The sequence below is a fragment of the Borostomias antarcticus genome (assembly GCF_949987555.1).
Source record: "Borostomias antarcticus genome assembly, chromosome: 28".
NCBI lineage: Eukaryota > Metazoa > Chordata > Actinopteri > Stomiiformes > Stomiidae > Borostomias > Borostomias antarcticus.
In genome coordinates this window covers 3,871,546-3,894,407 of record NC_140261.1, presented here as the reverse complement: position 1 = coordinate 3,894,407, position 22,862 = coordinate 3,871,546, and the positions used below count along the sequence as shown (strand labels likewise).

Below are 22,862 nucleotides of genomic sequence, written 5' to 3'. Positions count from 1 at the left end.
GAGGACACAGTTCCCAAGATGAGAATATTATCTCTTACTGTGTGCATCTGTCGAGTGTTTAAGAATAGAAAATCATCTGCCAGGATTTCTACTGCAGTTTGATGAAGTGCACGGGTGCAGAGAGAGAGGAGGAGGCTGGTCCAGTGAGCTTTGTTAGCCTGTGTCTCTTGCATCCTTCACGGATGTGACTCAGTAAATCCGCGGTAGGCACGGGGCCGGCTTTGTCACGCCTCCGTCCACCGCTGCCTCCCTCTGGCTCTGGCCAGCGGTCTCGCTGAAAGACACAGACCAGAGGCCATGCCTTGGGCTTCTCCTGCTCTCGCTGTCATGTCTGAAATGTGGGTTGTAGAGAGAGAAAGAGAGAGAGAGAGGTCTGTATTCCTGTCATCTGCTTTAGCCCCATGGGCAGCCTTGCCCCTGTGATCTACAGCAGAGCGCCAGAGCCCGGCAGCTCCGTCCACGTTGGTTTAAGGCGCAGGTGGACTGTAATAGGGGCCAAACGAGAGCAGCTTGCCCGGCTCGCCCACTGGGAGGTTGGTCGGCCCCAGCCCCCGCTGACCGCAAGGAAGCCCCGGTCCACGGGGCGGGCGAGCAGGGGAAGCCAGCTTACCATCGCCTTCCCTGAAGAAACATCCCCAGAACAGCTAGCTAACGATAGCCAGGGATTGGGTTGGGATGACATAGAGCAGCTAGCGCTCATCTGGCTGCATGATTAATACTGGGACTGATGGGAGTTGACAGCTGTATCCATATTCATACTTGGCACAGGTAGAAAATGGAATTCATTAATCATCTCATGCAGACTACATCTTCTAATTACACGTACTGTACACTGTAACCACTGGAGTCCTATGGGGATTCCAGCTGGAGATTTCCCGGTGGGATTTGCAGAGCTGTTGCCTGTCAGAGGTGCAAGAGAAACAATACACACACATACTCGGGCATGCACACACACACTCACTACACACGCACACCAACACATGCATGCGCACACACACTCGCACACGCACACTCACTACACACACACACCAACACATGCATGCGCGCACACACTAACACACACACATGCCACAAACACACACACACACACATACACACACACGCTCACACACATAAATGCAACAACCTAATTATGTCTAACAGTATAATTACCATCCCCATTCAGTCACATTGAAATTCCAGTCTGATTCCTCTTATCTCTGCATTTCATTACCTTGACTAGATCAAGAACACAGAATAGTGCAGAATAGCAAGGTTAGTGGAAGTAGGGTAGTAAAATCTTGGTTTTGGTGGTGTCACAACATGTTAAGCAAGCAGAAGCATTTAAGATATGAGATTCCTGTCAACATATCTAGTATTTTCATAATCATTTGACTCAGGTGGGGAAAGCTGATTGTACAGTGATCCATTGAAATCCATTATAATCACAAATGATACAGGAAACTCCAGAAAATGCCCTCTGTCACAACTATTTCTACCTGACCTATCAGAGCGGTCCATCAGCACCATGCAAACAGAATCAACCACTAAACATCAGGTTTGAAAAACCAGTACACGTAAAACACATAAAGTTCTGGTGATACAGTATACTTTGACCATATTGTCACTTTAGGCTGCTATACGTCCAGGTGTAATGCCCCCCTGTAATACTCTCAAGCCCCCCCAGGAGACCACAGCCTACAGGTTGAAAACCACTGCTCTAGACTAGAACATACGCCTCAGCAGACTCTGGTGTGTGAAGAAGACTGTGTCTGTGACGGTGCCTCCGTAGGTAGTCCGTCCAGTTCCTAAACCGACATAATCCTTCACAGCCAGCTCAATCCCTCTCTCGGAGATGCTGCCAGCTCAGTGTGTTGCATACCGAGAGGACGAGAGATGGGAGAGACATCTGAAGGCCTTGGACCGTGTCCCGGTTTCAGGGTAAAGGTCAGATCAGCATTAACTGTACTCTATTCAGCGATTCTACGTTATAGTCTATAAATTACACTTCTAGTATGCTGGCTGTATGCTGGTTGATATGAATGTGTAGTAAATGTGTCTGAGGGCCGAGTGCTGAGAGTTACCTTTGCTCTGCAAGACACCACTGCTATGAGAAGAGATGAAAATTGTTACATGATTGAGTCGACCCTTTCATCTTACAGAAGAGGGCAATTAGTGTGTCACATTCCCCTTAATTAGGTAGAACCGTAATTCAATGTGCGCCTTCAACAAAAACAACTGGCAAGATAATTAACAAAAAAAGATGTATTGTGAGTGTAAGTCTGCAATGAGCCATTTCTCCAGCTCAGCTCTCTGGTGAAATCTGACAGCAGATGGAGCAATTAGGAGTAGGAGAACCCTAAGTATTAAGCTTCCCTTAGTTTTAATCGCCGAACACTCACACACCCAGCTGATAGCGTGTTCAAACCACGGTGTAGACCGTTTCACTCGAAATAGGAAGCTGTCTGTGAAACCATAGCAGAGTAGATCAGTTGACAGTAGTCTGGGGACACCTTTTGGGGTGATGGGAGTTAAAATTTGGCAAAATGTGGCAGATCTAAATCTGCTGTAGCATCAAAATGCAGCCTATTGTTTGTCAGCAACTTGACACAAGCTTGGAAAGATAATTTCTGTTGGGTCTCCAGAGATGTCATGCCTCACTCCCACAAGATTAAAGATTGCATTACAAATTAGAACGCATGAGTGAGGGCGTCGAGTTGGAAGCTGCGATTGACTTTGTGCGTTAGCATGGATTAGTCGAAATCATTAAACACCAGGGCTTGAAATCAAGCTACTAAATGTTTTCATGAAGCTAATTTTGCCATTAGCATTGACTCGTGTGCTAAACTGATCATGTTTTAACCCAGAAACAAAGCAGTCTAAACACTGTCGAGAATTTAAATTTAATTTTGGGGGAGAGGGAAAGGTATAACTCAATAAAGAAAAAAGAAAACACCAATATAATATGTATAAAGTAGTATATAAATGAAATCCTCTATAGGCTTCATTCTTCTTTATGTGCCAGTTGGGTCGAGGTGGCGATCGAACTTCTGACCATGGCGTGGAAACCTCAACATCTACTGCTAGACCAAAGAGGAACTCCTTCATCACAAGCGTTGTGACAAACAATCTCTGCTAGAATTTACACCCTGGTCACAAACCACCAAGCCTTATTTCTCATCCTGGGACAATTCCTGGCCTTTCCAGTTTGCTGTGGTGTGTGTTTTTACCACATGTTCTCAAAGAATAGACCTGACCTATAACTGTGACCCATGTGTCACCATGTTCTTGGCATGTTCTTGGGCAGAGGAATTTGTCCTGGGCTCTATTGTGGGGTAGATGGGAGTTGGGAGGCAGCTACTGTACCAAGCTCCATCTCTGTCCATCCACGTTGCCATAGGCAGAAGCTTCTCCATAAATAAATGACAGCAGTCACATCACTGAAGACGAATGTGCCAGGGTAAATTGCAGTGTTCTCTGAATCCCATTCCCAGATGAGGCTATTGATCAAAAGGGAACATGCTGTAGCCATAGGCCACCAGGCGCAGTAGCATGACGGGAAGGTCCCCACAGGTCAAAAAAAGACATGTCAATAACTTACCACAAAGGTCAATGGAGATGTCACATGAAACAGGACCTTTTGGTGGCATGGTTTAATTTGTTATTATCCAACCATTCATGTTTTTTTAGTCTTGAGCATCTGGTTGCATGCATGGATGAGTAATCCGTATGGGTAATATAACATGGTAATCAAATTGCTAAAGAGCATGAATCTTTTTTTTTTTTGCTTTTCAAAAGTGCTGATGGATGTAATAGTGCTCCTAATGTATCTTGGATTGGGGGCCTTTGTCTGGGAGCAGGACAGGACAGAACGCTTGGGTGGACTTAAAGGACAATTTCACAGGCTGCAAATTGGAGAGGCGTGTTACCCAACGGGCTGAGGGACCTGTTTTTGCTCCATCTTCCATTTTGCTAATGGCCCTTAAAAAAAACTGGAATATTCAGGGATGGGTGTCTTATGAGTCTGTATTCACCCACGCTCGCAGGATCCAGAGCAGAGTGGAGCCACATTCCAGCCACATTCCCAGCTGATATGCTTTCTGATCACTGGCTTCCTAATGAAAAGCAATTAGCAGCATATGTTTGCAATTCACCGGCAGAATATGTGCTCCATCTAATTGAAACGAATCGAGTTCAGTGAATTCTATGATGAGCTTCCTGCTATAATGGGGAATATGAAATATTAGTCCAACTCAACTGACCAAAATATTTCCATTTTTTTCTGGCAGTTATATCACTGCCTAGTGAGTAGTTAGACATTTTAATCAAGGTATGCCCCGAGGCGAAGATATGAAATGTGTCTTGTCCACTGGTGTAGTCTGCTGTAGCTTCATGGTGAAGTAAGATGGAGTGAGATGTGTGCTTTAATAGACTCCTAAGGGTCCAATAATGAGTATGGGGGAGACCTTGCCACTCTCCCCATGGTTCATCCATGTCCATGTACATTTGAATATGCCTGATACTTCCTTTGTCCTCATAAAAGATGACTGTGTGGACCTCTTCTTGGTCGATGTAGTGTAGTAAATAGTTCTTTCCTCATTATCAGGCTTCCTCGCTCTACTGTACAATTTGTCTTTTGCTACGGTCTTTTTGTTTTCATGGCAGTAACAAATAGCCCATAATACAAAAAGATAGGGATAGGAATGCTACTCTATCTATAATGATGGGATATGGATGGTGTAGAGTAGACTGTCTTCGATTTCTTTTTTCTAGCGAAAAAAGTGTTGAGAACAGTGCTAAAAAAAGTTCCAGCTCCACAGTGTTGGAACAGCTAATACTGTAACCTGTGCCAATACACAAAGTTCAATACACCCATACCAACGCATGGGGCCCCAAGGTGAAAAAACTCTGAGGTAATCAAACGTTGGCCAAGTTCAGCAGGACTGTGAGTTCTCTGCTGAGAGAGCACTGCTAGCAAGCTTGGTACCAGTAGACAATGTGTTTCCCTCTCAAACCAGACTATCAGCTCGCAACACCCAGATTCAATATCAACGCAGGCTGAACAACCGCCATACACATTCATATCCGTTATTGAAATGTGAAATATTGGTGCTGTTGAGTTTTTTTTCCCTCCATGCAGATATGAGATATTACATGCTTCTATCCTGAGTTATTGCTATGCAGTTCCATCTCTGGGACAACAAATACCAGACTCAACGAGTCAGGTGCCTGAAAATATGTTCTTTATGTCCAGTCACATGGCTGGCATAGACACCCGGGGATGTGCTGTGTCTGATGTACAAAACATGCAAACAGGGGACAGTGTTTTTATTTCCACCTAAATAAATTCTGAACAGCTGTTGAGTTATGATGCAATTTCTCCTTTCTTGTTTGATAACGGTTCTCCACAAGGTTTACCCGCTTTTATGATGTACCCATTGCATTTGAACTGCGGCACAAATATTGCCTTTTGTCTCCTTACTGTGAAGCAGTTATGAGTCCCACACTGTATTGCAGTCTTTGTTTATCATTTCAATAGTATGGCACTAATTCACACTCCTCCTAAAACACATTTTCCACATTTTCCAAAGATGTAATTTCCGTGTGGAACCCAGAAAAACTACCACATTACAGCATTCTTGTGAACAAAACATACCAAAAGGTGGGTAGGTGGACAGGGGGGAGGGGAAGTTAGGTATTCAGGCCGTCACTCCAACGCAGAGATCAAATCAGACAACGCTAGAGAGGAGCCTGGAAAGGTCAGCCTCATTAAATGCCCCCAATTTGCATCTCAATGATTTAGGAAGAGTTTCATTTAACAAGCTTCCTACTGCTTCACCGAGGCACCATCAACAGGCATCAGCATAGACACGGAGCTGCGGCTTATTCCAGACAAAAGTGGCTCAATTCATATTCACAGGCACGAAAGGGATTTTGGCAGCTTCATAGTTGTGGTTGAAAGGTTTTTCTCTGGCCTTAATTGACCAATGTTACGCCTAAAACCAGACAGACAGGATTCCTAATAGTAATGGATGAGGGTTGAACTAGAGGTCCTTCATGGCCTGGGGAGGCTTTCATATCACTTTTCTCCCCAAGGACTACCAAAACACAGATGACCCTATGATCAGAGCCACTTCATAAAAAACATACCTTCATAAAGTATAGATACCATACGATTTCCCAAGAGTATTTCTTCAGTCCCTATGCCAGTGTCAACCACCACAGTGATGACAATCAGTGCTGACAAAGTGGAAACACAAGAATCTCAAACTGTCTTCACTGCTTAGCGTCATCTATGGCACATAGTATGAGGAACCCAGTTCCACACCAAACCAGTTCCATACACCCAGAGTAAATATCCATGTTAGCGTATGTCTTCTTAGCTAACAGCTTCAGTTTCAGAACATTGACTCTCTGATGTATGGAAGAAAAGTAGGTTGGCTTATGTGCTTGGCTTGCTCTGTCTGGAATGAGAATAAAAACAATAGTTTGTCAGACTCCTGTGAAACTTTTCACAGCTTACCTGTCAGGGATACCATAAAATGGACATGGCCCAGAGAACAGAGGGTAGATTTCCTGTGGTAATTATCAGTCAGAAAATCCCCCAGAAATCCATGCGAACACTGGCAAGTGTCATGAGGGAACAATTTCTGTTTTCAATATTCCTCCAAGACTAAAGAGATCACTGTCATAGCTATTTGCTTTTGGATGCCTGTGGCAAATCGAGCCACAAATCCCTGCTTGGAGCAAATCAGTTTTTCAAGCCTGCTAAGAAAGATTGCTTTTGCCATTTGATATATATATATAGAAGTGGCGGCTGGTGACAAAAAACTGAGGACAGGAGGAAGAGAGGCGAACCGCCCATGGGCGCCGGGGGGCACTTTCCCTCAGTCAGTTATTATTTGAAATATTAGTTTTAAAATGTGGATTTACAGTCAATTTTAGCATATGAAAAACTGAATAACACTTTATTTAACTACATGCAGCATTTATTTATCATATTCATGATAAAATATTACAAAACAATAATAAAACATTGTAAGCAATAGTTGTTGTAATGGATTGTACTCTTCTCTAAAGAGAGAAAAGAATTGATATTGGTGAGGTGATGAAGAGGTTAGGTGATATATGAAAAATGTTTTTGATTAGGGGACACTGAGGTGTGCTCTGCTGGCTCTCAAACAGTTTGTTAGCAAATAGATTTGACAACTGGAAAATGGAATACATTGCACAGCAAATGCAGTATCCAACAGTTCCCTCATGGCTAGCTAGCAATGGTACAGCTATGGGATTAGCTCATTTGGGTTGCTGTCAAAGCTGCCACTCTTATGTTGCTATAGCCTACAATTATCACAACAATATGAACATTCAGTTGAAAGTTTTCCATCCACCCTTCTATGGAAGGGAATTCCTCCCTTCCATAGATATCTATGGGTCCTCCAGCTGCATGTTATAGATGTCACTGTTGGAGCTTTAGAATTTCAATAATGGGTTTTTATCCATAGGGAAAACCTGGTGTATGAACAAAACTGAGATAATATTAAATATTAATTATAAATAAATAAATGCATATATTTATATTTTAATCCCTCTCTTCTCTCCAAAAACTGAGGAGGACTGTCCTCCTCTACCTCAATGGACGAGCCTCCACTGATATATAGGGATATTTTGTGTTTTGTTTATTTCCATTCTAATAAGCGTCCCCAGAGGAGACAGAAGATTTTCCACAGATTTGGTTAATCCCATGACCTATTGTAACATTTGCTTGATCAAAGCACTATTTATCCAACAAAGCAAATGAAACATGCAATATCACTCAAGGACTACAGTAGATCCATGATGTTATAGCCTACAGTACACACTCGCAACGATGTTCCACCATCCTCACTTGATTTCACTGATCTCAGAAGATCAGTCAACTGCTCCAAGGCTTTGACAGCCTCCTTGAAAGCATCTGCCAACTATACATAGCCTCAAAATGGAGAGAGAAAGGCAGAGTACAGCTCGGATGGGGATGTGGATGGGTTCACCTGTGGGACAGTCGTCCGTACTTCACAGGAGCCCCGACCCGACTGATCCGCTAACAACTGCATTAAAAGCATGGGGCGAATCTGCAGCGCTGAGACGGGCCCATCACCTGCCATGGCCCCTGGGCACCAAGAGAGCTCACTTTCTTTCTTTCTTTCTTTCTTTCTTTCTTTCTCTTTCTTTCTTTCTTTCTTTCTTTCTTTCTTTCTTTCTTTCTTTCTTTCTTTCTTTCTTTCTTTCTTTCTTTCTTTCTTTCTTTCTTCCTTTCCTTTCCTTTTCTTTTCTTTTCTTTTCTTTTCTTTTCTTTTCTTTTCTTTTCTTTTCTTTTCTTTTCTTTTCTTTTCTTTTCTTTTCTTTTCTTTTCTTTTCTTTTCTTTTCTTTTCTTTTCTTTTCTTTTCTTTCTTTCTCTCATTCTTATTTCTTTCTCTCTATGTCTCTCTTTGATTCTCTCTCTCTCTCTCCCTCCCTCCCTCCCTCTCGTTCTCCTGATGAGGCTGCCTGTCAGTGGCAGTAAGAGCCATGCTGGCGCTGGTATCAAAGCCTTCCTCCCCTAGTGTGACATTCACAGCATTTCAATTGAGCCATCAATCTGCCAGGTCTCACTAAGCCAGAATAGGGATAGAGGCCTGAAAAGCGGAGGGATATACCTTTATCCTTTTTTCACCTCACTGTAGTTAGGGACTCTCAGGCAACGATTACAGGATGTACCAGGCATTATGTGAAATAGATGGGGCAATTGTCGCCAGCTCAGGCATGTCATTTTAATCCTTTTTGGCTGGCCTGCTGGACCTCAACAACGGGGCCAGCCCTACAAACGCCAATGTCTGTGACTGCGTGAGTCACTGACTGACTGACTGACTGACTGACTGACTGACTGACTGACTAACTGACTGACTTGACTGAGTGATGAAGTTACACCATTGGTCGAATTTCGCACAGGTGATGAGGTTACTGGTCGGCAGGAATGACCCTACTAGTGCAACTTGATGACTGAGATGGCGGCGCGTGCACAACACTTTGCTCAGCGTCTCTCCAGATTCTGCAGATTGGCGGTTATCTACCTACTTCTACTAGTCTATTCACTCAGAACAGCTTTACATACTTAACGACGTACACCCCTCAGGAAATTGTGGATATTGGTTTAGACAACTCAAGACACATTTCTGGGTGAGAATACATATTCCATTCCCACTAAGCCAGCAATCACATTAGTCTGCACATTATTCATTATATCCTCATTCATCATCATCATTTCCTCTGATGACTGATGAGCTAACTCTCTTTCTCTCCCCCTCCCTCTCTCTCTCTCTCTCTCTCTCTCTCTTCCGCTCTCTTTATCTCTCTCTTCCCTCCTCATCCTCTCTGCTCTCCTTCTCTGCGTGTGCTTTCTCTGGTCTTCCTTGGTCCGTCAGACCGAGCTCCTGTAAGGAGGAGATCAAGCCACCCGGCAGGACAGGCCCACAGCTGTCCCCCTCGGACTTCCTGGACAAGCTCATGGGGAGAACGTCTGGCTATGACGCCCGCATCAGACCTAACTTCAAAGGTACAGGTACAGTACGGCCAAGCAGGCAGGCCACCGCAGTGGTAGACGGCTCCTGGTGGACACACGGATTAAATGATTTCCCTAATAATGAATGAAAGTGAAGGACTCACATCTTAATATACAGTACAAACTCGATCAATCACAGTGTTAATCAATTAGTGATTGGGATGAGGGGGTGGGTCTTGTCTCAAAACCTGATACAATCTGTTGTTCTTTTTACAGGCGAACCTGTGAATGTCTCCTGCAATATTTTTATTAACAGCTTTGGGTCCATCACAGAAACAACCATGGTAAGACATTTCTAACGATGGTTAATTTACATACTAATACACACCCAGAAATTAGAAATAAGCTGAACATTGTTCAAGCTTGATAATTGAACATGCAAAGTTTGCAATTAAGCTGTCTCACAACTCTGAAATTGTCTTGATGAGATAACAATCTTTCTTAGTCATGTGTACCTCATTGATTAAAATAAATAAATAAACAAAAAAGGGGAAAAAAGAGCCACCTAAACGCTCACTTTTCAACCTGCTGGACCAAAGCTAATCCAGTTCTTTGTCATAGCTATTCCCAGAGCATATCAGAGCAACCTTCAGAGACCAATGGGTCAGTGATGCACCGATAATGACCTGTCCGCTCTGCAATTAAAATGAAAAATTGAGAAAATGAATGAAATGAGGAGAGATAGGATAGAGAAAAAATATCCCTCCCCTTCAGTCTGCCCTCACAGGCTTATGGCTTGGTCAGCAGAATGTTGCTGGGAAGTTGTTTAAAGGTTGTTATGTCCCAGTAGGCTAGACCTCCGGTCAGTTCAGCTTCGAGAGAGAGAGGATGCTAGTAATGCTTTGATTGATTGATTAATTGATAGTAATGTCAATGTAAAATGTATTGTGATTAATGTGTTGTACCGGCCTTTAGCTGTGATAGAACCATGTTAACTCCTGGCAGGCCTCTACCCCCCTAAAATTAACTTAGACGTGAGCACTCGTTTGTTTCTCATACAGTACTTATTAGTCCCTATGCTCAAAATTCTCCCTTTAAATAGAATCAACTGTAGACTATTATCTCAATCAGGTTTCTCACTTTGAGGTGTTTACAAAGCGAACGCACTAATTAAAGATGTGAGACCTCACAGTGGTCTCACATAATTGTCTCCTGGCGTGAACATGACGAGGTATGGTGCATTTCCTTCTCCCTGACCACAACAAGTCTCTCCGTAGGACTACAGGCTCAATGTGTTCCTACGGCAGAAATGGAACGACCCCCGGCTGGCTTACAGCGAGTACCCCGACGACTCACTGGACCTGGATCCCTCCATGCTGGACTCCATCTGGAAGCCTGACCTGTTCTTTGCCAATGAGAAGGGGGCCAACTTTCATGAGGTCACCACTGACAACAAACTGCTGAGGATCTTCAGAGACGGCAGTGTACTTTACAGCATCAGGTGAGCCGGAGGGGTCATGTAGAAGATTTTTAACTGATCTAGTCAAAAAATTTGCCAAGATTCGCTCAAACAGGTTAAGTCTGGTTTATTGAGAGTGAGTGGTTTATCCAAGCCTGGTCTTGCGTGGCCTTATATTCAAGCAATACACAGGTATGGCGCTTCCAGGATGTGATTGGCTAACCCATTGTACACGTCATATTAAATGGCAGGCGTCATCAACAGTGGTCGAGAATAAAGACACGTGACATGAGAAAAGGCGGTAATTCTTGCAGGGACAAAGGGACAAAGGATGGTTATTCTGGAGTAGACAACGTCTAGGTGTGTTGACCTCCTGGAGGTCATCCTGTCATGAATTAGGTTAGCACAGCTATGTGAAAGGTTGAGGGAGGTGGTGAATTACTGATGAAACTACAATTTTGTGATGAAACTACAATTTCTATGACAGTCACTAGAACGCTCATCTCAACCCACACAAACCTGTGGCTCGAATTACTCCTTCAACAGTCTGGAAAACATCAAAACAATCACAAAACCTGTTCAAAGGCAGGCTTATGATATTGATAACAGTATCAATATTCACCATTTTATTTTGAGGATTAAAAAAAACAGGAGTTGGGGAAATAAAAGGGTTGGTAAATGGACTACACTTATATAGAGCAAGGATTGATTTGGGGTCCAGTGTTTACGATCATTGGACGACCCGCTCTTGTACCTCCTGAGCTACGCCCCCCGTTAAGAGAGTTAATGCATCAGTGTGTGTGGGGGTGATATTCAGGGGGCTGTAGGCTACGGCAGCCCTGTAGAGAACAGCAGTCTGCCAGGGTCGGCTTGTGGCCCTTGTGAAGCAGGTCAGGGCGTCTTTATTAGTAGCACCCAACGGCAAATTTGTAAATTTGTCTCTCCTTCGGGCCACACATTACAGCAGTTAATTACACAGCTAGCTCTCTCTCTCTCTCTCTCTCTCTCTCTCTCTCTCTCTCTCTTTCTCCCCCTCTCTCTCTCTCTCTCTCTCTCTCTCTCTCTTTTATCCAAACTCCCTAACAGCCCTAGCGCTCCCCGCAGCTTCTTGCAGTCGTAATGTGTCAGTGCTGAAATAAATAAAAGGGGCGAGGTGTTCATCAATTAGTTAGCTATTATGATAGAACTGTCTCATTAAATGGCACCATTACTCAGCGCGTGCTTGGGAAATGACTTTTTAGATGAAAACGATTTGTTTAAATGCAATTTACGTGATGTTTTACCAGCTTCCTCGCAGGTGTAGTCTGTGAAACAGCTGGACAGAAAAAGGATGATGCTTCTATTAAATCAAATTCCCCCGCTAGGAATCCCCTTTACAGCTGTCTGGGTTTGCCTGTCTTTATTCCTCCCTGTGTGTTATAATTCTCCTCACGCTCTCGGTCCCTTCTACCATCACCTGTAGCTGCCCTTCTCTCTCTCTCTCTCTCTCTCTCTCTCCGTCTCTCCGACCCAGGCTGACTCTCATCCTGTCCTGCCCTATGGACCTGAAGAATTTCCCCATGGACATTCAGACCTGTACCATGCAGCTTGAAAGCTGTGAGTCGTTTTTTCTGCTTCTCTTTGCCTTTTCTTCTGCTCCTTTCATCTTCAGAACAGGGCCATCAGCTTATGATGTCATATTCCGTGAGACACAGCAAAATCCCATCATCATGAGTGGTATGACTCAGGTTATGTTTTCAAAGCTTGAATAAGATTTTTTTTTCAGGTTTATTTCTATCATCAAACACATTCTTCAAGGTTCAAGGTTCAATTTTATTTGTCTTCCTAGGTAGAAATTCTTAATAGAGGTAGAGGCAGTGCTGCGTTACAAAAAACAAGAATAGCATACAAGAAATGAAACATGTACAGTGCATAGTTCCCTGTTACCCTATATACATAAAGTGACCCAAGTGCATAGTTCATCACATTAATTTAGTCACATTAGTTCATCGCCTCCTATTCTGTCCATCCTCAGATGAGCGCTTGTTCAATAGATCAATCAAAATGGGAATGAATGAAAACTTATACTTGTTCAGCCTACATGACGGAACCCTATACCTCTTACCAGACTTCAGCAACTCATACTCAGAGTTCAACACATGGGCTGGGTCTGACAGAATCTTCTTTGCCTGCTGAATTGTGGGCTCTTCAAAGATTCTTTGGGGTGATAGGGGGGTGGACATTCCCATGATCTTTCCAGCTGTTTTAACTAAACTCATGATCTGAGTAATGGTAATACCATAGCGTAAGATAGACTCAATAGTTGCTCTATAGAAAATCAACAGGATATTTTTACAGACCCCAAAGATTCTGAGCCTACGAAGAAAGTGAAGACGCTGATGGATTTTTACACAGACATCTGACACGTGTGTGTGCCAGTTCAAGTCATGTGGACTCCTAGATATCTATAGGATGTGACCTGCTTTATCTCCTGGCCATGTATGGTGATCCTACTATGGTCCCCCGACTGACCTGGGATATACCACAATCTCCTCAGTCTTATTGACGTTAATTTGTAGGTGATGCTCATCGCACCGCCCTACGAACCTGTCCACTCCAGTTACATGGCTACTGATGATATAGTCGCTTGTGAGCAGACTGGGGATAACGGTGTCATCTAAAAACTTCACTACAAACTGATCAGGTTGAGAACTGACACAAGGGGTCTCAAACTCGCGGCCCGCGGGCCATTTGCGGCCCGCCACAACACTCCAACCGGCCCGCGACATGATGTCAGAAATATAATATAATCTGGCCCGCAAAATAATTTATTGTAAACGGCGCCGGCAGGCAGGCCTACAATGTAAATTCAAGTCGCTCAAACGTGGGGCGGAATGCTGTTATTGTGCGCAGCGCGTGAGGTGAACGCTGCATAGTCACAGGTGCAATCAATCCACACACGACTATGAACTATGAACGGAATGCAGCTCGCCACCGAGAGGCTGTTTTCATGGTTAACTAACGTTAAGAACACAGACAGTTTCAAGAAATATGGACATTGCAGTATTTTTTGTGGTGTCCAATGGAAATGCTACCTGCTTGATATGCAAGAACAAAGTCGCCGTTCTAAAGGAATATAATGTCAAGAGCTATCCATTACTAAACATGGAGTGTCATAAGGAGACCAGAGGAAAAAACGAGCCACACAGCTGAGAGGGCTAATGTCTCAGCAGTCTTTCAAGATAAGTGTCTGGCAAGAAATAGAGCAGTAGCCTACAAATGTATTCAAGTGTCTGGTAAGAAATGGAAACAAACTTGAACTTTAATAAATGCAAGTACAGGTCCAGGGCAGGCTTACAGTAGTGATGCATCTTGCAGCTAAAACAGAATAAAGTACAAATGTAGGCTATTCAAGATAAAATAAAAGTCAGGAAAAATGATTTGCAGCACTAACTTATATGTTAAAATATATTAAAATGAATGGAAACCGGTTTGAATTTGTATGATGAAAATGTTAGTTATGGAATAGTCTTGCAACATTTAGAGACTGAGTTGTGAGTCTAGTTATGGAAATGAAAAATGACATTTTCAGAAATATTGCACTTTCTTATAGTCGGTAGTAGTTGAAGTTGACATTGAAGTGGCCCTCCTATGAGTTGACGATACCAGCAGTGGCCCCAAGCCAATTTGAGTTTGAGACCCAGAGAGTAAACAAGAGGGAGGAGTAACTGTTCCCCGTGGGCCACCGTACTACCTATAGCACTGTCAGAATGCTGACAGCAATGTCAGAACTATGATGGTGATTCATGCATGTACTTGCTGACTTGGCGCTGTACAGTAGATCTCAGCTGTAAATGTTGCTGCAGGGTAATGGGATTCATGTGCAGTACATTCAAATTGTAAAGTCAGTTCATAAAAAGAACCAGTAGAATAAAGTCTGTATAGTTGGAGCATAACATGCTCTCCTTTATTAGCTTGATAGAAGGTAAGGTGGGGAAAAATTGAACAAAATAAAAGTCAATTCACTCGCCAACCTGTCCCTGTGACAGACAGCGTCTGCCCCCACAGAACCAATTTCCTGGTTATCAATAATGAAACTTTCATTTTGTGTCCCTTTTATTGTGTGACCCACCCCTGCTGCAAAAGAACTGAGGTCCAGCAAAGAGGGGAACCAAACAGAGCAAACATACAATGAAGCAAAAATATATTTCTAGCTGGGAGTTCCAGCAGCATCTGAAACATCTGAATAAGTCAAACAGTGTACTCTACATTTTTATCTCTACTCCCCCCCCTCCCCTCGCTCTCTCTTTCTCTCTCTCTCTCTCTCTCTCTCTCTCTCTTTCTCTCTCTCTCTCTCTCTCTTTCTCTCTCTCTCTCTCTCTCTCTCTCTCTCTCTCTCTCTCCTGATAGGAGGATGCATCTCCTGTCTCACATACAGTACATGCCTTTCAGTTATGGAGTGAGATATATATATATGTTATATATATATTTATATAACAGTATAAAAAATATCTGTGGCAAAATCAACACACATGTATGTTGTCCTGTATACTTTCAACCATCAACACACCCTTGCACAGTATCTCAGTCCAAGTGTCACTGACTACAACCAAAGGTCCTCTCAGAGTGTGTGGGGTGGAGGACAGGAGATAAAGAGAGCGAGCGACTAGGAGCCTAGCTTTACTACCTGGCAGGACCGTTAGCAGAGACCTAATCATTTCTGATTAAAGATGGCCGTCCTCGGCCCGGCATGACACGTCTAGCCAGCTCTGTTTGTGACAAGTGTTAGTACACCGTCCAAGGGTGTCATCACCTTGGCTGGCGAGGACACTGCCAGGACACTTACAGGTTTTACTGCCACACGCTGTGCCAACACTGCCCCCACAGAGAGAGAGAGAGAGAGAGAGAGAGAGAGAGAGAGAGAGAGAGACTGGGGGACAGAGAGGAGGCGGAGAGAAGGAGCGAATGGTTGAAGTGTGTGCGGGAGAGAGAGAAGGGTGTGTGTGTGTGTGTGAGAGAGAGAGAGAGAGAGAGAGAGAGAGAGAGAGAGAGAACTGGGGGACAGAGAGGAGGCGGAGAGAAGGAGCGAATGGTTGAAGTGTGTGCGGGAGAGAGAGAAGGGTGTGTGTGTGTGTGTGTGTGTGTGTGTGTGAGAGAGAGAGAGAGAGAGAGACTGGGGGACAGAGAGGAGGTGGAGAGAAGGAGCGAATGGTTGAAGTGTGTGCGGGAGAGAGAGAAGGGTGTGTGTGTGTGTGTGTGACAGAGAGAGAGAGAGAGAGGTGGGGGGAGGGGTGGACAGAGAAATGTATGGGATCTTAGAATGAAAATCAAGACTCGGGCCGTTTTCTGTCCCTTGATGCCCACGGCTCAAAATATATATCCACAACTAAAGATGATGCCTTATTGTGGCACATCAAAGTCCTATATGTGCACTTTATCCTATTTCTAAAATGACTTTAAGCCATCATGTGTTCTTGTGACCCAAATCAGTACCACGAAGCAGAAGCACAGTTCTACAGTTGGACAGTAAGTCTGACGCAAGACCAGTTAAGCGCAGACGCTAATCTTTTTCTGCTGTACGGTGCTTTTTCGAAACGTCAATTTACCGGCTTACCAGGCCACTTTAAACCATATCCTCAGCTCGGTCACCTTGTCAACACATCCAGAGGACCTTTTTAACGTCAGACATTGCATTAATTAATTTGATTTTTGTCTCCTATTAGCTGTTGCTGGGCGAAGGGGGGGCGAAGGGGGGGGGGGGGACTAGCATTTTATCACCTTATGAAAACATTGATATTCCACTCGCTCGTTAGCGAAGGATGTGTGAATGACACTGAATTCTCCTCCGGAGCGAGATAAGTGTGTTGTAGTGGTCTTGTTGTTTTGTGGAGTGTGGTGAGAATGGGGGGGGGGTAATATCTTGAATAATTGATGTCTGTAACGGGGGCCCCAAGGGGATGCGATAGACATCAGTATTATTCAGATGTTTCCGCGGCGTTATTGCGTGCTCCGTGCATTTTTAATGCCTCTGTGTAATCAGCTCTCTCTGTGAAGAGAAACCGCCTCAAAGGTCTAAATGTGTGTAGATGGACAAGGTGCACGTGTGCGTGGCTGTGTGCATGTGTGTCTGTGTGCGTGTGTGTCTGTGTGTGTGTGTGTGTCTGTGTGCGTGTGTGTGTGTGTGTGCGTGTGTGTGTGTGTGCGTGTGTGTGTGTGTGTGTGTGCGTTTGTGTGCGTGTGTGTGTGTGCGAGAGTGTGTGCGTACATGTGTGCAAGTTAATTATAGGTCAGTCTCCTCCTCAGTGGTCACTTCCAGTTTGCTCAGGTGATATGTTTGCTCGCCCAGAACCTCACCAGCTGACCCGTCGTGTGCATATTTAGCAGGGCAGACACATGTAAACAGGAGCACAAGGGCAACCTCCATCCATTAAGCCATCAGCTCAATATGTGTGCAAACATCTCATTGAACCGTGTGCGAGAATGCTCCTCACGTGCGTCCTTGGGTGCGACCTTCAAGCCACAGCTCTGTCACTTCTGAAACTGTGGCATGTGACCTTTCTTATGATAAACACTCCCAGCTAGGTTGGTGGAGTGGTGGTGGTGGTGGGGGGGGGGGGGGGGGGGGGTGGCTGGACTGAGGGATGTCACCTTGTCTTACAGCCCACCCCACTCTCTCTCTGTCTCTATCTCCCCCAATGCACCCCTCTCTCTCTCTCTCTCTCTCAATTCAATTCAATTCAATTCAAAGGGCTTTATTGGCATGTAAAATATACGCTTACCTTCCCAAAGCAAACGTCACAAAAAACACACACAAAAAGGTTAAAGTATAAATGTAAATACAAATAGGTGAAGTGAGTGAATAAGTGTAATATTTACAAATGTATTTAAATAGTAACTTTTCTGTTTGCATATGTAAAAGTGTGTCTGTGTACAGTGATCAGTGTGGTGCATGCTCTCTCTCTCTCTCTCTCTCTCTCTCTCTCTTCTGCACAGTTGGGTACACCATGAATGACTTGATCTTCGAGTGGATGACCGATGGTGCGGCGGTCCAGGTGGCTGAGGACCTGACGCTCCCTCAGTTTGTACTGAAAGAGGAGAAGGATCTGGGTTACTGCACCAAACATTACAACACAGGTGGGTGAGACGATCGGTCGTCAACGCTGTTCATCTGATTGCAGTGTAATACTGTGGGGTTTAAATTAGCCCTGTGAGATCATCCTGATCTAGAGAGCTCACATTGTTTCTCTCTGCAGATCAGTCTGGCCTTCTTCCCCCTATCTCCAACGATTATTGTGGGCGGGAGTATTTGCCTTGAGAGACTAACTCCTTTAGCCAATCAGCTTAACAGAACGTTTGCCAAATCTAGTCAGAAGAACGTTGGAAACGTCTTTTCCTCTTAAAAACTGTTCTTCTATTCTTGTTTAATTGTTATTATTGAGTCTATTTCTGCAATACTGCACTTATGGCTGTTTATTCTACTTACTCTAAGTTACAGCTCGTTGCTTCAGGAGACTGTTTTGCCACAGGAACCACTCAGGGGCTATGTTCTACTGGGGGGGCAGAACAGCAGTCAAAACACAGTCCCTGATTGGTCCGGTCATAACATAATTTTGAGAATAATCATTGGAAATAGGGAGAAGTCCAGACTGATATGCGGAGGCAAACTGAAAGTGAGCTCTCGAGACCAGGATGGTGTCACAAGGCTAGGGTTTAAGTCTAGTATCTATCTGCCTGTCTTTGCAGTGTCACATGATCAGGTGTAGTCCCCATGGCAGAGGCAGTAGATGTTCACCTAGTCTCGTAGATGTTCCAGACCTTTCTCCACACCTTGTTTCGTGCTGTTTCAGCGCTGGAGAAGGGTTCGACTGCACCCCATTATCATTCAGAGATATGGTGTGTGTGTGTGTGTGTGTGTGTGTGTGTGTGTGTGTGTGTGTGTGTGTGTGTGTGTGTGTGTGCGTGCGTGCGTGCGTGCGTGCGTGTGTGCGTGTGTGCGTGTGCGTGTGCGTGCGTGCGCGCGGCAGGTCAGTTCACCTGCATCGAGGTGAAGTTCCACCTGGAGCGCCAGATGGGCTACTACCTGATCCAGATGTACATCCCCTCCCTGCTCATCGTCATCCTGTCCTGGGTCTCCTTCTGGATCAACATGGACGCCGCGCCTGCCAGGGTGGGCCTGGGCATCACCACCGTGCTCACCATGACCACCCAGAGCTCCGGCTCCAGGGCCTCTCTGCCCAAGGTACCCAGACACCTGCTAACCCCTAACCCTGAACCTAACCCCTAACCCTGAACCTAACCCCTAACCCTAAACCCTAACCCTAACCCCTAACCCCTAACCCTGAACCCAACCCAAGGTACCCACACACCAGCTAACCCCTAACCCTGAACCCAACCCAAGGTACCCACACACCAGCTAACCCCTAACCCTGAACCCAACCCAAGGTACCCAGCCACCAGCCAACCCTTAAACCTGAACCTAACCCAAGGTACCCAGCCACCAGCTAACCCCTAACCCTAAACCCAAGGTACCCAGCCACCAGCTAACCCCTAACCCTGAACCCAACCCAAGGTACCCAGCCACCAGCTAACCCCTAACCCTAAACCCAAGGTACCCACACACCAGCTAACCCCTAACCCTAAACCCAACCCAAGGTACCCAGCCACCAGCTAACCCCTAACCCTAAACCTAACCCAAGGTACCCAGCCACCAGCCAACCCTTAACCCTAAATCCAAACAAAGGTACCCAGACACCAGCTAACCCCTAACCCTAAACCCAACCCAAGGTACCCATCACCAGCTAACCCCTAACCCTAAACCCAACCCAAGGTACCCACACACCAGCCAACCCCTAACCCTGAACCCAACCCAAGGTACCCACACACCAGCTAACCCCTAACCCTGAAACCTAACCCAAGGTACCCAGCCACCAGCTAACCCTTAACCCTGAACCTAACACAAGGTACCCAGACACCAGCTAACCCCTAACCCTGAACCCAACCCAAGGTACCCAGACACCAGCTAACCCCTAACCCTAAACCCAACCCAAGGTACCCAAGTCTCACCAATGTGTTTTGTTTTCCTACCTGACTGTTGTTCTAACTTTGTAGTTCGTTCCTCTAGAATCAGTCTGTTAAAACTACAAATTGTTCCTGTGTGACATCACTTCCCTGTCCTCTTCATCCTGAAACTGTGTCACTTCCTTTTTTTCGCGTTATAAACTATCCCTTTCGTTCCCCAGTCACCCACTCTTGCTCGGATTCACTTCCTGTTACATCAGTCCGACTTGCAAATCGTAACATAGAATAAACTTATTGTCTGTGTTTGAAACCAGCTTGACCGACCACTCAGCGTGTTCTTGAAATCTAAACTAAACCAAGTAAAGATTTTTCATTCATAACTTCCCTCCATCCAAAGCCACTTACAGCGAGTGCATATATGACATTCAGCAAACAACTGCCGAGTTAACAGGCACAGTGTCACGTTACGTTCCCTTCACCCGGGGTTTCTGACACGGACGTGGCGTATCCTCTCTCCGCGGACGGCGATTAGCGGGGCCGGGGCTCGCCGCGACCGCCTCCCCCAGGGCCGCGTGTCACAACCGCCCACGTCCTCCCCTCGCCACTCATTAGAATTCCGAGCCGCTCCGAGGATGTGGGTCATTACGTCCGCCGCTCCTGAGGGATGGCGGCCCGCGGAGAATCATTGACACCGCCCCCCTCATTATCCCCACCGTCGGCCTCATTGATTGGTGTAGCAGCGACTGGGTGACCTTGTGTGTCCCCTCCCCCCCCCCCCCCCCCAGGTGTCCTATGTGAAGGCCATCGACATCTGGATGGCCGTGTGTCTGCTGTTCGTATTCGCCGCTCTCCTGGAGTACGCGGCGGTCAACTTTGTCTCCCGGCAACACAAGGAGTTCATCAGACTGAGGAAGAAGCAGCGGCGGCAGAGGATAGTGAGTGGAAATCGCGCACACGTACACACACACACACACACACACACACACACACGCACACACACACCCACACACACACACACACACACGCACACACAAACCTACATACAAACACACACGCACGCACACACACACAAACATACACACACAAACCTACATACAAACACACACACACACACACACACACACAAACCTACATACAAACACACACACACACACATACACACACAATACAATACAAGTCAGATATATATATATATATACATATATATATAGATATAAAGATATATAGATACATACATACATATGCACCCGCACGTACACACGCGCGCACACACATACACACACACACACACACACACACACACACACACACACACACACACACACAAACTGTACAACAGCAACAACAACAACAACAACAACTACAGACATGCACAGGAAACCACAGGGGTATTGACACACACTGCCAGGCCCACTCACACCCTCTAAAGGAACACACACACACACACACACACACACACACACACACAGGAGCTCCTGTCACCTCCTCTAACGTTGACGTCGGCCTCTTGTTATTGTGGGCCACTCCATATTCAGGGACCAACAACAGCACACTACAGCTGGCTATCACTTCACCCCAGGGCCATCAGCTCCATCCAGCTTGTTTCCATGGTGAGCGCTGACCCGCATGGGTCTGCTGCTCCCTCTGTCACGGCGCACTGCGGCTGGAAACATCCAGAAACATCCTGTCCAGCCAACGTCACACCACCTCAGACCCCAGGTATCACCTGAGGTTAGAGCCAATGTCCTTTAGGTCACTGATTCAGACCCCCGACCCACAGACCGCAACCGCATCTCATCAGAAACTGGAGCGCAGATGGTTTCAGCTCCCGACCACCATCTCTTAGAGAGAGAGAGAGAGAGAGGGAGGTATGGAGAGGGATAGAGAGAGGGAGGTGTGGACTGGTATCCTTCAGCAGGACACCTAGAACACTAGTCTGAGGTAACTATGTGGCTTGTTATAATGCGAGACAGCAGATGTGAGTGCACAGTGAGACGGAGAACGTAGCGGTGCTCAAATATGTGGCTGGCTTCCCAGACGGGCAGTAAAGCTCCCACTGTCCAGTCAGACCAGATTAACTGGACCGTCTCCTGGATCTGAATCAATAGCAGGGCTGAAAACAACACTACATCGGTGTAAGAAGGAACTCCTTCTCTTCACATCAGCTGCACAATTACTCCCGTTGCATTTGGCCGGCGAAGCACCTGTCTGGCTCACATCGACACCGGGCCTCATGTCGAGAGAGATGTTGATAGACCAATCAGTGCACATCTACCACTGTTGACTGGCCACGCTTAATCAATACCACCTTCAAAGCTTGGATTGGAGGAAACACAGGAGAATAGTCTGACCCCTGGCTGCTATGTACGCTACGTAGCGTAGCGCTCAAAACAGAAAAACCAGCGTGTTTCTACAGTGTATTGCTGTGTTGGCAGACCTAGCTTGTGTTTGATGCTTGAGGATATTCTCATCGGTCTTCAAAGCTAACTCCCTCGGCTTCAACCGTGAATGATGTCTCCTCACACTTTCTCAACTTTTGCTTGAGTGCTTCTCCAACTTAAAGGCTAAATTGCATGGCTTGTTTCCATTTAGTTCTGTAATGCCATGATTTATGAATTTGATGTACAAATCTTTCATCACTATTAATGATTCGGCAGAGGTTGCTGAATTTGAATGAAGCAGGGGATAACTTTTGCGCTCGGAGAAAAAAAAGAAAAGAAATGAAAAGCAGATTAGTATTTTATTGAAACTGATTTTTGAAGGAGCAGGGTAGCCTCTTTCCACAGAAGTGTTGTACAGGCAAAACATCACTATATAAACCACACAGTGTATCAAACCAACCAACCTTGAAAACAAGTGGAGATCGTTTATTTGTTTATCCAAATAAGCAGAAAGGGATGTTGAAGCGC

At 45.4% G+C, this 22,862-nt stretch overlaps 1 protein-coding gene across 1 annotated transcript in view; it reads left to right on the top strand.

Moving 5' to 3' along the window:
• glra4a (glycine receptor, alpha 4a) overlaps positions 1 to 22,862 on the top strand; it is a gene marked incomplete at both ends in the record, with an annotated part of 35,590 nt that overhangs the window by 10,469 nt on the left and 2,259 nt on the right. The window contains 7 exons of the mRNA XM_084459350.1: positions 9,421 to 9,551; positions 9,774 to 9,841; positions 10,775 to 10,998; positions 12,470 to 12,552; positions 17,929 to 18,069; positions 18,960 to 19,174; positions 20,739 to 20,888. Of these exons, the coding sequence (XP_084315476.1) occupies positions 9,421 to 9,551; positions 9,774 to 9,841; positions 10,775 to 10,998; positions 12,470 to 12,552; positions 17,929 to 18,069; positions 18,960 to 19,174; positions 20,739 to 20,888 (1,012 nt within the window). The remainder of the gene's footprint in view (positions 1 to 9,420; positions 9,552 to 9,773; positions 9,842 to 10,774; positions 10,999 to 12,469; positions 12,553 to 17,928; positions 18,070 to 18,959; positions 19,175 to 20,738; positions 20,889 to 22,862) is intronic.